Source organism: Rattus rattus, chromosome 10 (assembly GCF_011064425.1).
Source record: "Rattus rattus isolate New Zealand chromosome 10, Rrattus_CSIRO_v1, whole genome shotgun sequence".
Lineage (NCBI taxonomy): Eukaryota > Metazoa > Chordata > Mammalia > Rodentia > Muridae > Rattus > Rattus rattus.
The window spans coordinates 48,723,591-48,738,427 of NC_046163.1; the positions used below are offsets into that span (position 1 = coordinate 48,723,591).

Consider the following 14,837-nt stretch of genomic DNA (forward strand, 5'->3'; position numbering starts at 1 on the left):
CCAGAGACCTTAAACAGACAGCCTCAAAGACATCATCAGAGTAGAAGTAGACAAATAAAATCTGACTGCTTGAAATCAGTGCAGACTGTCCTCAATCTATGATGGCTCCACAGAGCAATTTAATTACTACAGCACAGAACGGTACCCACGCAGTACAAACTACTGCAAAGTTTGATCTTTCTAAGACGCAAGTGATGGCGGTAATGCTGGGGCCCAGGCTGTAGCTCCCAGTGGGAGAGTGAATAATCCCTCCCCACAGGACAAAGCTCTGCTGTGCTAGCATATTTGGGGTACTAATGAGAAAGTACCCCTGAGAACCACTGCAGAGATAGGGAGGGAAACCCTAGCTTTGTCTTTAAAAACAGGGACTGAAATACCCTGCCGTTTCTCCAGGAAGATGGCGAGAGTCGGTGAGGACAGTGTCATCTACCACTGACTACTTGGTTTGCCCCTAGCCCTGTATTCACCCCTGGCCCCTGCTGTGTTCATCTCACCTAGAAAGCCCCCACTTACTTGAGTTTTTCCAGTTTCATCAATGCTTCCTGGTGTGCATTGCTTAACTGCTGTATTTTGTCCACAGAGGATTTCTATGAATATAATTTAATCCCACATTAGCATGTTTTAACAGACAATGCATTAAAAAAAACCTACAATACAGACTGCAAAATATTTACTTATAGCAAGTTTAGGGCCCGGCCCTTAGAACTATTTGGTCTGCAACCATAAGAGCTTGAGTTTGAATTCACAGCACATAAAAATCTGGGTATGATGCAGATGCCTATAACCCCACACTGGTGAGCACACACAGGTGAGTCCAGAGAGCCCTCTGGTTAGTCAGATTAGCCAATATAGCAAGCTTTTGTTCCAAAGAGAGACCTCGTGTCAAAGCAACAAGGTGGAGGAGAGGGCAGTAGGAGAAGCCATCTGCTGTCCTCGCTCTGCCTCCGCCCACACGGCACAGCATGTACCTGCACAGGCATGCACCCACACACTCAGGTGCACGTACCACACACATCCAACCCCTACCCAACACACAACAGTAAGCTTCAGTAGATGGGCAGTTATGACAAATGAGTTGAGAACAGCTTTTTTCTGTGTTTGAAATGCTGGAGAGTAAACTCAGTCTTGTGCATGTTAGGTACAACCTCTGAGCACATTCCCAAGAATTTCTTTACCTGACACAAATGTTGAGTCCTAGAATGGCTAGACACTCTGTTAGATGCCAACAAGTCTCAAGAAGAGAGTCTTTTGGTCCTGAACATCCACAGTTCTCTCTCAGAGCCGTAAGTCATGAATAAAAAGCCGTGAAGTAACTTACTAAAGCACTGAGTGTAACAGAGTCTGTGACATCCACCAGCACCAACACACAGTGGCAGGAACGACAGTCACTTGGGCTTCTCAGAAATGAAATGTCTGTGTTGTATCTTTTAAAAATGAGAGTAAGTAGATAAATAAAAGTGTGTGTGTGTGTGTGTGTGTGTGTGTGTGTGTGTGTGTAAGCTTTGGGGACTGTCAGGTTCAGAAGTACAAGCTTAGCCGGATTTGAACTAAGAAGTCTTTATTAGTTCCGGGTGGCTGCTGCATCTTAGGTCAGACTGACTGCTGTTCCCTGGTACTAAGAATGCTGGGCTTGCACCGTCAGAGCAATGGGAATGAAGCCCCTAATAATAGTTCATAGTCTTCACAAAGTCTGTAAGCTGCACAGTGAGAAAAGGTCTGCTAATGGGATAGCACTGACCTGCACCTTCTACTGTGGAGCTAGGCAGGAAGGATAACAGACAGTCCAACTTTGCTTAAAAATCAAACAAATCTCAAATATCTGTTATTTGAAGAACACTATGCATTTTGCAACCATCTAGAAAAAAAATTTTTCTAATGCAAGGAGTAATGTCTCAACTACAACATTAAAACAAAAACCTTCTCTGTTATCAAGAATATATGATTCCAAAGTATCGTCCCCAATTAAAGTCTACCTTATATAAATATAAAACCAAATTAAATTGTAACAAGCATGTAACAACTGGATCTATGACAAATTTTTAAAATAGCTAATTCACGTATGAGATTGTTGATCTGAGGTGTATCAACAAATATACTAGAATCTTACATTTTGCAAAAGAAATTCTTCATACTTCTCCAGGCATGTTTCTCTGAAGTGAATAAAGTTGATAATGCCACTTAAAAAACGACTTGTCCGGTTTACTTCTAAAATAGAAAATAAAACTATCAACCACTGAAACAATGGAATGTAAAACTATCATTTCTTCCCCTAGGACTTTGCTTAAAGGATATAAAATCATATACTTTACCAAAGTGCAGAATGTCTGTGTAACTTAGACTGGAACTGCCCTTGTTTTTAGAAAGGAGGGAAAGAGGAGGGAGGGAAGAGAGGGGTGCAGGGGAAGCAAACTAGTTTTGGTTATACAGAAGTGCAGAGACCATAGCCCTCTAAACTCAACACAGAAAGAACAAATACAAATACAGCAAAACCTTTGGACAGCAGAGGACATGCAGTGTGTAAGAGAGACCTCCTTCAGAGTTGAAGACGGGAGTCCCGTGAACGCACCCACCGTAAGCAGAGAATACCAACAAAATTCTCGGGCCTTACAGAGTCGAGAAGATGAGAATTTGCAGTTGGAGAGACCACAGCAACTAGAATTGGTGAGACTAAGAACTCCCAGAGGACAGGCTGTGAAAAGTTACATCACTCTGGAGGTCTTGAAGAATCTGATTCTAATTGGTATGTGAACACAAAGAAACTACTAAGGCTAAGACAGTAACCAGAAATATGTAAAGCAATAAGCAAAAGCATCCAGCATTAAATAGCATAAGATTTGCAATCTAAGAAAAATAAAAAGCAAAACTAGAACAATGTGATCTATAAAAAGAAAAAAATATCAAAATTACTCGAAATAGCACCAATGGCAAATCGGGTCATGGAATGCCCATCTGCTCAAAAACATCAAGTCTTATGAGGGCAAAAGACTGTTCCTTAAAATACCCAAATCCAACTCTAAAGGCTGAAAAAGAAGGTATCTAAATAAAAATTATGCCAGAAAGGATAACAATAGCACATTGAACCTAAAGATGAGAGGGTCAGTGGAGTAGAAGAAACTAGTGGGATGGAAGCCAGCAGGGGGAGCAGCAGGGCCGCCTGTGAGCAGAGGCCAGCAGGGGGAGCAGCAGGGCAACCTGTGAGCAGAGGCCAGCAGGGGGAGCAGCAGGGCCACCTGTGAGCAGAGGCCAGCAGGGGGAGCAGCAGGGCCGCCTGTGAGCAGAGGCCAGCAGGGAGAGCAGCAGGGCCACCTGTAAGCAGAGGCCAGCAGGGGGAGCAGCAGGGCCACCTGTGAGCAGAGGCCAGCAGGGAGAGCAGCAGGGCCACCTGTGAGCAGAGGCCAGCAGGGAGAGCAGCAGGGCCACCTGTGAGCAGAGGCCAGCAGGGGGAGCAGCAGGGCCACCTGTGAGCAGAGGTGGATCAACAGCTTCCCAGGTCTGTAATGAAATCCCACAAAAAGGTGGAACAACTACTACTTTTTATCGGACAGGAGAGTACTGTCCAGATCTTATAAAAACTATAAACGATGAGGAAAACAAACAACAACAAAAATTCCACAGAAACCCACAGAACACTCAAGAAGTCATGATAAAATTTAAACGCAAACACAAGAAGATAAAACAGACACATTAAATGGAATAAAGATAAAGAATAAGAGTGGGTTTCTTTTCAGAATATAACGCAGCAATAAAACTTTCCCTTCCTGTTTCAAGGGGTTCTATTATTGCTCTTCCTTGTAGATTCTGCTTCCAACAGTGTTAGCACACCTTTCGGAAACCAGAAAGCTGTCAGCTTACTTAGACTGCCATACTTAGGAACATTAGATTTTAAAACTGAATGTGAAGCAGACACAGCGGGACACACTAGGGACTGAACACTCACAGCCAGAAGATTTCACTGTTTAGGTGAGCCTGGGTCACATAGTAAGACCCTGACTATAAATACAGCCAGAGGGACAGCTCAGAGGCTAAGAGCACTGGCTGCTCTTGCAGGGGACCCAAGTTAGGTTCCCAGCACCCACGTGGTACTCGCAACCACATGTAGCTCCAGGTCCAGGGATCCAACAACTTCTCCTGGCCTACATGGGGACTATGCATACACATGGAATATAGAATACACAAAAGGAAACACTCCCATACAACACACATAAAAATAAGTAAACCTTCTTTCAAAGCTGTGTTTCCTTTAAATCTAGAGTGGAAATAGCTAAATATTGTAGGAAACAAAAAGATTACAAGTAAATTTAAGCCCAATCATACCAATAACACTTAGCACAAATGAGCACTCCAGTTAAAAGGCAGTGAGATGAAAGTAATAAATTCACGGAAGACTTTAAGATCTCAATACAGCAACTGAGAAGGAATACCACTGGTCCAAACATGTGGCGTGTCCTACTGCGTGACAAAGTGTAAATGCATGCTGTGCAAGGGAACACTGCAAGCCATGTGGATGCACACTGGATCCCACACTTGGAACCTGTGCACCGTATTAATCACCAGACCTCACGTAGAGCAGCAGATTATGATGCTGTGTCCTCTGCAGTATGACATGTAGGTCTACTCCACAGAGGGGAAGAGCATCAGAAACCACAAAGGAAGTGAAGAGGGGCAATTCAACAAAGAAGCAACAGCATGGGCTCCAGACATCCAGCTCACACATGGAGATACAGGGCCAGCCCAGCTGCAAATCAGCAGATGAACGAGTGTCCTCTGCCTGATTTCAAGTTTCATCATCAGGCAGGATGCTTGGTCTAAAGACGCTTGGTGCTAGGAAACTGGATATCCAGATAGAACTAAGCCAGAGCCTAGCGAATAGCAAGCCCAGAAAGACATCCAACTGATGTCTTACATACTATGTAAGGATTCTGTAGTTCTCCATCCTCTCTTAGACCCTCTCTCCCAGCGTCTGTGTGGTGAGTGGCACTTTCATTGGGAATAAGGCATGTGCGCTAACACATGTGCTTGCTGCTGCTGTACTGTCTGTGGGATGTGACAACTGCAGAATGCAAGCACAAACCACCACTGCAATAACACAGAGCCCTCACTATACTAACACGCTCTCGAGTTCCAGTCAATGGTTCTCCTCCACGAAGGCTCACGGTTACTAATGCTTTCTCTCTCCTACATGTCACATGATTATGTAGTCTTTTCAGATGGTTCCCCGTTCCATTACAGTGTGCACTTGTGTTTTCTCATGGATTGATAGCTCATTTCCATTTAGTACTATGTAATGTTCCAGTCAGGATGTAGTCTAGCTATACACTGCCGCACTGAAAGCCATGACAGTTTCTGAGGTTTAGAAACTATGCTATACGCAGCTCTGTGTGTGGCTTATGTGAACAGTTGGGATCCCTTTGGATAGATACGGAGGAGCCCAGCTCCTGGATCATACAGAAGAACAAGCTTCGTTTTGTTAGACACCGACAACCTAGTTGCATCCCTGCACACTGCCACTAGCAAAGGGCTCAGGTGCCCACTGTCCCAAGTCTGAAGCATGACGGCCTCAGACTGTCATGCCTTTGTGCTTGCTGTCTATGGTAGTATGTCATCTGATTTTTTTTTAATATAAAGTATCACAGTAATTTCATGGGGAAAGGGTAATGCTTCAACAACACACACATGCACTCACATGCAAAAGGGAAAATATGAACAGTGACTCACACCATATACAATAATAAAACATTAAACAATCAAAGCCAGACAATATCCCCCAAGCACTCAGAGGCAAACCTCAGCAACTTAGATCAAGCTAAGTCTTAATAAGACCTACACTTTTTAAAGAAAATCAATTAAAATATTCAAAATCAAAATTTATTTCACTCTTTAAAAGATAAGTATAGAATGGAAAAGGCAAATAACTAAAAGAAAATGCCTGCATAATCGCTGGTAATTTATTCAAAATTACCTAAGTTTCAATAAACCAATAGGCAAGGTGCTGGAGAGATGGCTCAGTGGTCAAGAGCACTGGTCTTCCTGAGGACTCAGTTTGATTCCCAGCCCCCACATGGCAGCTCACAACCATTGTAATTCCAGTTCCCAGGGATCTGACCCCCTTTCCTCAACTCTGTGGGCAACGCACACATACAGTATACAGATGTACATGCAGGCAAAATGTCAACACATAGACTCTTTTAAGTTCATTAAAAAATAGATGATTTGAAAAGAATTTTACCAAAAAAGATCTATCATAGTAGGTAAGTGCATGAACATATGCTCATTTTTATTAGTCATCATGGAACTATAGACTAAAACCACGACATACCCTGCAGAACAGTGAAAACAATGCTCAAGCCAAGGTGGAGCCGGCCCCATGGGACTACTCTGTCCTGCTGATGGGGACACAGGCACTTTGGAGAAGAGTTTGGTAACTTAAAGAGCTAGGCATGTGCTTACCACACGAACTAGGATTTATACAGAGAAATGAGATTACATCCGCAGAGACCAGAAATATGAGTATTCACAGTTGCTTTGCCAACAATGGCCAAACAGTAGAAACAATTCAAATGCCTATCATGAATAAATTGTGCCATACACTTACATGAGAATACCACAAGAGAAAAAGAAACAAGGGCCCAATGAATTTAGTTAATAAAAATAAATTTCAAAAGCATTGTTTAAGGAAGCCAGACAGAAAAGATTGTACTATATGACTTTATTATGTTATGACTAATGAAAAACCAAAGTGTAGAATAAACATCAATGATATCAGAGAGTGGTAGCCACAGGGGACTGACTGCAAAGGGACGTAGGAAACTTCTGAGACTCAATTAGAGCAGTGTAATTATCAGTGGTTCAAAATAAACTCTTCACAGTAAAGAGCAATTGCTAATTTGATAACTCTGGCCAGATTCACTCACCATTCAACATCACACCCGCACGACATTTGTATCTGGACTCCCAACTCATAAATGAGACCTTGCGATTGTACTGCCTTAGTGACAAGCTCGGGACTGGACCAGCTCACCCTTGTTCTTCTCTCTGCTCTCACATCTTTAACAGCCAGCACTCAGCCCTGCACCTGGGCTCTGCACACTCAAGCCTCAGCTCAACCTCTCTCTCGTCTTGGCCTTCTGTGGAAGTAGCTCAGTCTGCCCACTGGAAGCTGCTGCTCACCAGGCAGGCAGGAAATAGCTGTGTCCCTAGTGGGGCTGGTGCTTGCCACATTTCTTAGACGAAGTTCATTGAGTCTTAAGAGCATCCATCACATTTGATAGGGCAATATCAACCCAGATAGAAAGCAATCTCCCAAAATTTTGGAAGCATGTAAAACATGTGAAGCTTAAGAAAAATTAACTTCAGAAAGCAGCTTTCTGTAGATCTATAAAATATAAGAAATTAACTTTCTAAAAGATTTTTAATATAATTTCCTTTTATATTTATTGGCAGAAAGGGAAAATGATGAAGGACTGAGATGTACTTACTTGGATAAAGAATATCGGCGATCTCAAAGTCATTCACCCGGCAAATGGGCATAAATGAGTCCCTTCAGGATGCAGAACAGAGACCAGGGGTGTTAGATACTTATTTTCAGCATATTTCTGAAGATACTTCTCAGTGTTCTAGGGTCAAGTGAGGTCAAAGCCCCCTACAGTGCACAGTCCTGCAGCTGACGTCTGCTTCTACAGTGCATGAGCATTTGTGCAACGACTACTTCCTGCATGCTATATAAACATTCACGCAGTATCTTAGATTCTACTTAGCAGCGCATATTCAGGATACAAAGCTAACAATTCCATACTCAAGGCATCTTAGAATGTCATGTCAGAGCATCCCGAGAGATGTCAGTATGGAAGGTGAAAAAAGTCGTCCTTACTCACAGGTGGAAGAACAAATTGCTGACGGTAAGAAGCCCTCCATTATATGTGGATACATGACTTCTATGTTCACGGCATCTGAATGAAATAAATCATGAAGTAAAGTCACAAGTCAGTCGACCAAATGAGAAGCACCTTGAGCTATAAGAAAACTTAATCACAGGATCTGATCAAACGATAGTACTTCATTACAGGAAATCTGGAGACAACATGACTTGTAGTGCACAGCTAGAGTCAGCAGTAATATGTGATGTTTGGTTCCGGATGAGCACTTAGTGAAGATTTTTAAATGAATGCAAATAACATTCACTCCATGCTGTACTCTCTCTATTGCTCTCTTTCAACCTTTACGACCCTGCTTCAGAGGGACATCTGTTTGTAAAGAAACTAAAGCCTTGCGAAGCTCCACAGCAAGCAGAGGCATCTAATCACAAGCCAAGAGTGACAGCAGGTATCTATAACAATCCACAGGAAGGACAGCCTGGGCTAATGAAACTGTTAAGGAAAAGAAAAGAAAAGAAGAATCCCAATGGCATCCCACAGAAGTTATATCTTCATGGATCCTCGGACAATGACTTGATAATTTCATCACAAATATAATCAATCAAAAGAATGGTATTTCTTACCAGACTATCTGGTTTGCTTTATTTCAATTACTTTAATCTTACTGCCTATCCTCCATTTTAATCTTAGTGACCGCCCTACAAAAAAATGTGTTTTTCTGAAGTCTTAGCAGGTGTTCAGTAGAGTCTCTCACCTCCATATCTGCAAACACACTGTATAGAGACAGTAATTCCCAAGTGGTGTCAGGTCTTTCATTATAGTTTCTACCTTACTAACGATTCTCATGAATGATACTCTTTGCCTAAAAGTGTAGGATGATGTCATACAGGTGAAGGCAGGTACAAGATAGAATGAGGCCTGTCATTGGACAAGGAGGAAGGATGGGAGGGGGAAAAGTTTTAGAAAGATAAGGTGACCAGAGAGAGAGAGAGAGGAGCGGAGAGAACATGGAGGCGGATGTTAAGATCCCTCTCTGCACATTTACAGGTTGTTATGAATATTCTTAAGGGATGGATGTGCACAGGGCTTTGTATGTCTAGATGGGCAAACTCTATGTTAAATAGGTAGGCAATTATATCTTATTAATTGGGTCAGAAGTTATTGTGTTGTGTGTTCTTTCATGTGGCGATTTAAGTTCAAGGTGGCTGGAGAGACTAGGCCACCACGGAATTGGGATGTACATTTCTGATATGGTGGCACCTGCCTTGGGAATGACGGGTAGAGAGATTGTTGCCGCTCAGAGAGAAGCTATCAGCAGTGTGATATGGGATAGAGCAAAGCAGGTGAGAGGCTTTGCTGACTGAGGTGAAGATTATCTACCACATATCTTGGGGCACCACGGTGCCAGACCTAGTGCAGGGTAAAAGACAGCATTATATTTTTTATAATTTTACAGCAATATAAAAGTCCTTCGTAAGTGAGATCAACTTTAGATTTATTGGAAATAAAGCCAAGCAACCCTCAACCTTTTGGGCAGCATGCACTGTGAAGAGAACTGCTGTAACAACAAAAGCAGAACACTGATTGACCTCTTAACTCACCATGTAGAAATGCTCCAGCCGGACCCCGTACACTAACTGTAAGGCTCTCATGTAAATCATGTACAGGACCTCAGGCTACAACAGAAGAACAACTGTCAAGGTCTAATGCAGAGAGCTGTCATAACCCTCATCCTCACCCAATGCTTCAGTATCAATGAATGCAATAAAAAGAATGTGAGGGGAAAAAAATCACCTGGTTTCCCTCAAAATACTTTATAATTACTCCAAATTTTAAGGCACTGTGTGGTACAATCACTTTCTTCATATGTAATGAATAACTAAGGGAATTGGTCACTTCGGAATGAGAATTAATCTATCAAATCCAGCCCAATCAATCCAGCCACCCCAGCAGGGAGACAGGTGAGTCTTCAGAACTGACAGGAACATGGAAATGCTGGAACACTCGGAGCTTTATCTATTTTTAAAGAAAGATCACGGGGACTCTCCTGGTGCTGCTGCAGATGAAAGGTCATCTCAGATTTCCAATTAGTTGCAGCACTTGGAATACTGGCTATTAAATTAATGGAGAAATAACTTGATTTAAAAACCTTATCATCTAAGTCAGTGGATCCCAAATGCTGGCCTGAGAAGTTGTCTAATGTGAACTCAAGTTTATTGGGTGAACAGAAAGGCCTGAGATACACTGAAAACACTGTAATATTACCCAGCGCTGTATAATTCACCTTACAGGTCTGATATGTACTCTGAGGCCATTCCTTCCATTATAAGAACTGAAGTGCTCTGAGATAAACAAGCTTGCAGTCTGCATGATAAAAGAAGGCTTCCTATTTTATAACTCCAAGGCCAACATCGGAAACTGGAGGGAGACTTTGGGATTTTGCTATGACATACGAATAGCTCATTTTTGCATTTAATAACCAGACACATAAAGAATAACACCTGTCAAAATAAACCAGTCCCCACCTGGGGCATAATGTAAGAAAATTAATCTGCACGCTTCCGAAGAAGATGGTCTGGAAGCATGTGTGTGCAGGAAACCGTTTGGAATAAATCCTGTCAAGCTCCCCAATAAATGATACCCTCATACCACACTCCAGTAATAAAAAATTTAATATACTTTAATATATCTATGGTTTAAAGCCCTTTTTTTCTTTAAGGAAAACAACCATATTAAAGAACCGAGTTCCCAACGGGAATGTAGAAGGTGCCCCACATATAATCTTAATGTTATTTTAAAATTATGCCAGGTGAGAGATTTCTTTCTAGATTAAAAATGACTGGCCTACAACAAACGTAAGGGCACATGCCTCTGTTCCCACACTACAAACCTAGTAGCTCACTCTGCTCTTCAGTATCAGTAGCTACAGGCAAAGACAAGCACAGTTTACCTTTGGGTTTGGAAGAAAATCGCTCTTAGAGAGATTTTTGCCATCCGCTCCAGTTAACAGTTTATTGCGAATATGAACTACAATCTCAGCTATGTTGTATCTGGGGAAGGACAGAGTTTCCATTATGGTAGTCTCCTCCTAGTTTGAAAAGGAAAAGAGAAAGATAAGGAACACACACAATCAATGGTTCTTACTATCTGGAATCTTAACAGAAAACAACGACTGAGCTATGCTTGTTCTGATTACAGTAGTGTTATCATTAAATATCTGAGCAAGGTAAAGAATTTTAAGCCAGGCATGGAAATGCACACCAGTGATCCCAACACTTAGGATGTAGAAGTAGGAGGACCAGAGACTCAAGGTAATAATTATATGTAAAATTCTAGGCCAGCTTGGGCTACATGAGACTGTCCTCTGTCTCAAAACCAAACAAAAAAAGATGCATTTTATTCATACATACGTACAAACACAATGAAATAGATAGTGTCTTAACCTAAAATAAGTTTTATAGCAAAGTAACAGTCATTTTCTGTTAATTTTCCTCATGTCTTCTTCCATAAGAGATAGAGGCTTTGAGTTGACACACAATAGGAAAATTATGTTATTGTCTTTGTACACAAGAGCCAAGGCATTTAACATTCTTAGCTAAGAACTGTCTCTCAAAGCTCAAGGCGGGCAGTATCGGCAGCAGAAGGCAGATACAAGCAATACTGACACAAGGTAGAAAATAAAATTGGATCTTATTTGATTGCACTGTACTTATCCTCAGTACACACTGTTCACATTAGATGGCTAATACAATTTAAGATGCTAGCAGGCGAGCTGGGAAAAAAGGAGAGGAAGAGGGGGAGAGGGCAGCCTTCATTTAAAGCACAAATCCCTTTCAGCAGAGCAAAAACAGCAAAAGCTCATTTGTCCTCATGTATAACAGAGATAACAGAGTATTCCTACTGGTGTCCTCTTAAAATAGTACCTGTCGTAATTCTATCTCCCTTATACATCCCGGGGCATGATTAGCAATGTTTGGAGATATTTTTAGTTGTCAGAACAAAAAATCCAATTGCTAGAGGCCAGGCATTCTGACAAATTCCCTAGAATGTTCGGTGGTCTCTCACTGCAGTGCTGTCTGTCCATACATTACTTCCCAGTATGGGCAGAGACCGGGCAGGAACATACTCAATTCTGCAAGCAAACTGAAATGGCTTATGGCTTACAAGTTTTGAAGTCTACTTTAGGCTCTTGCTGTTTCTCAGAAGAGGTATGCTGTCTTAGTCAGGGTTCCTGCACAAACATCATGACCAAGAAGCTTCCACATTGCTGTTCATTACCAAAGGAAGTCAGGACTGGAACTCAAGAAGGTCAGGAGGCAGGAGCTGATGCAGAGGCCATGGTTTGCTCAGCTTGCTTTCTTATAGAACACAAGACTACCAGCCCAGGGATGGGCACCACCCACAGTGGGTCCTCCCCACCCTTGATCACTAGTTGAGAAAATGCATTACAGCTGGGTCTTATGGAGGCATTTCCTTAATAGAGGCTCCTTTCTCTGTGATTAACTCACGCTGGCACACAGAACCAGCCAGTACATATGCCTAGAAAGAAGCTCCAGCAGAGCTCTTGCCTCTCCTCCCAGTAACTGGAAAATGCTACTGGCTGTCAGATAATGCCCCGATTCTGCTTGAACCCTTCAAAACGCCAAAGATCCAGGAACTCTAAAGGCCATTTCTTTCTACTGTAGTGTGGCTCTAGTACTTAAAAGACTCTTCCCTACACCACTGAGAAACGCCGCTGCCCCCGCACTTCTGATCCTATTTTCATCCCAGCAACTGCACAGAATGCACGAAATCCCTACTTAACAGGGCACTGCTTTCAAAAGCAATGTGAAGAAAAAAAAAAGTAGCGACTTCCCTTCTAAGCTTCTCTTGTAATTACAAGATTACTTCCATACATGGGACCATTCCTTTATGACACTTTGGAGACCTTATCGTCCGTGAGCGAGACGGATATACCTTCTTCTAGTCATGCCAACCAAAGTCAGTCTAATTTGTACCTAAAATGGGAGTGGTTTCTGGCAAGCATCAAGCTGGCAATAATTATGTAGTAGACACCACTAGGTGTCCTAGCATTACGTTCTAACACCATCCTTAGGTCAATGTCAGCAGCCACAGGCTGAGGCTTTAATGTTCATCCTGCTCCCCTTGGACGGGATGCTCACAGGTTGTTTTACTTAAGCTTCTGACAGCCTACCCACGGCACTCTACTGTCCCTACCATACCCTCCATAGATTCGATTCATCTGGGAGAGCAGCTCAGGCATAAGGAAATGCCTACTACTGGTTTACTACGGAAGATATTATGAGGGATGAACACCGGATGAAGAGGCAACCAGGGCCAAGGATGAAGGAGGGACTTGCAACCTAGAGGAACCATAATGTGTGTATCTATCCCAGAGTTACTCGAAATCAACCCTTTAGGGTTTTTTGTTTTGTTTTTGTTTTGTTTTTTTTTGGGGGGGTCCTTTTTTTTTTAAAAAAACAAAACAAAACAAGTTTTATCCCTATAGGTATGACCAATTTCATCAATGCTGACAGTTTCAAGGATCAGAGAACAGGGACCAAATGGCCAAGTCCACAGGACTGCCCTAGTCTTCTAGTAAAGCAACCAGACGCTGCCAAGCAACAGCTAACCAGAAACATACAAAACTCCACTTATCACCGTAAGGATTCCAAGGATTTCCGGATCTGTAGCCAAAGAATTGGACAATGACAAAATGTATATTTCACGATATCAAACTGTCCTACTGACGTTACTACTCCTGAAATATTATTTTGTCAATATCTTCCTTTGTATTAGTCTATGTTTGCGGGTAGGCAGGTACATGTAAAAACCAAAGGCAGTCTCCAGTTTTGTTTCTCAGGTGCCACCCACCCATCTTTCTTCCCTTTGATAAACGGTTCTTGGTTTAATCAAGAGATAGTGACGCAATGGAGATACATAAAAAATCGTCAAGCATTTATCCAAACATGTCCCACAGACAGCACTCTTGTGACTCACGCCTGTAATTTCAACACTTGGGAGATGGAAGCAGTAGCATTAGGAGTTCAAGACTAGCCTCAGGAGCATAGAGAAGGTTCGAGACCAATCCGAGATAGATGAGACCCTCGTCTCAAATCAACACACAAGTTTTTAAGTTAGCGAGCCCTTGGCTTGCACCCGGTCCTCCTGCGCTTGCTCGCTCGCTCGCACTCACCTGCAGTCCCAGTAGCTCACCAAAGAGCAGTTACAAACCGAGCAAACTCCTAAAATCCACCGGCCGTTGTCACTTTTCAAACCAGCCGCCTTTCTCTGCGAGGCCCGCCCCTTTCCGCACAGCGCGCTTCCTTTGCGACGGATGCCTGGAAAGCTCAAAAGACCTAAGGTGGGTGTGGCTTGACGAGTTGCGCAGCATGCCGGGCTCCAGGTCAACGGAACCATTGTACAGGGAGTTGCTTCTAGTCGGAAGCCCGACTCCGCCTGTCCGGGAAGCGCAGCAGTTAATGGGAGGAGTTCCGGTGGGTGTTTACCCTGTTGTCCCAGACTTTGGAACTTTGCCTTCAGCATCCCAGTTAGCGAAAAGACAGTTTCAAGCCCCTTCTATTGGGCTCAGAGAGTAACAGGGGATGGAGGATGTGTGATTCTCAAATTAATCAAAGGCATTATAGAGAATCCAGGAGTAAAAGTAACGATGTCACTATTTGATAAGCTTTGATGGGGTCAAATTCTGACCCCATTGGATATTTGTACACATCATTTCACCTAAGGTTCCTGAAAGCTTGGGGGCGCAGACGCGAATGGATGGATAGACATTGTTAAATTTAAATCTTAAATTTACTCATTTTGAGGAGTCAGTATAGGGTAATAATCCAAAAGCACAAACGTACAGGAACATGATTCTACACTATCCAAACATCTCATGAGAGGAATCACTAGTTCATCTCACTTTGTGGCTTGCTGACATTACACGTTACAAAGAATATAAAG

General features: G+C 42.6%; 1 protein-coding gene across 1 annotated transcript in view; it reads right to left on the reverse strand.

The window, feature by feature from the left end:
• Nuf2 (NUF2 component of NDC80 kinetochore complex) overlaps positions 1 to 14,176 on the reverse strand; it is a 28,514-nt gene extending 14,338 nt beyond the window's left edge. Inside the window, 8 exon segments of the mRNA XM_032915608.1 lie at positions 514 to 587; positions 2,108 to 2,205; positions 7,476 to 7,537; positions 7,872 to 7,893; positions 7,896 to 7,946; positions 9,469 to 9,547; positions 10,822 to 10,964; positions 14,068 to 14,176. Of these exon segments, the coding sequence (XP_032771499.1) occupies positions 514 to 587; positions 2,108 to 2,205; positions 7,476 to 7,537; positions 7,872 to 7,893; positions 7,896 to 7,946; positions 9,469 to 9,547; positions 10,822 to 10,944 (509 nt within the window). The 5' untranslated portion in view covers positions 10,945 to 10,964; positions 14,068 to 14,176.
• Positions 14,177 to 14,837: the final 661 nt, after the last annotated feature.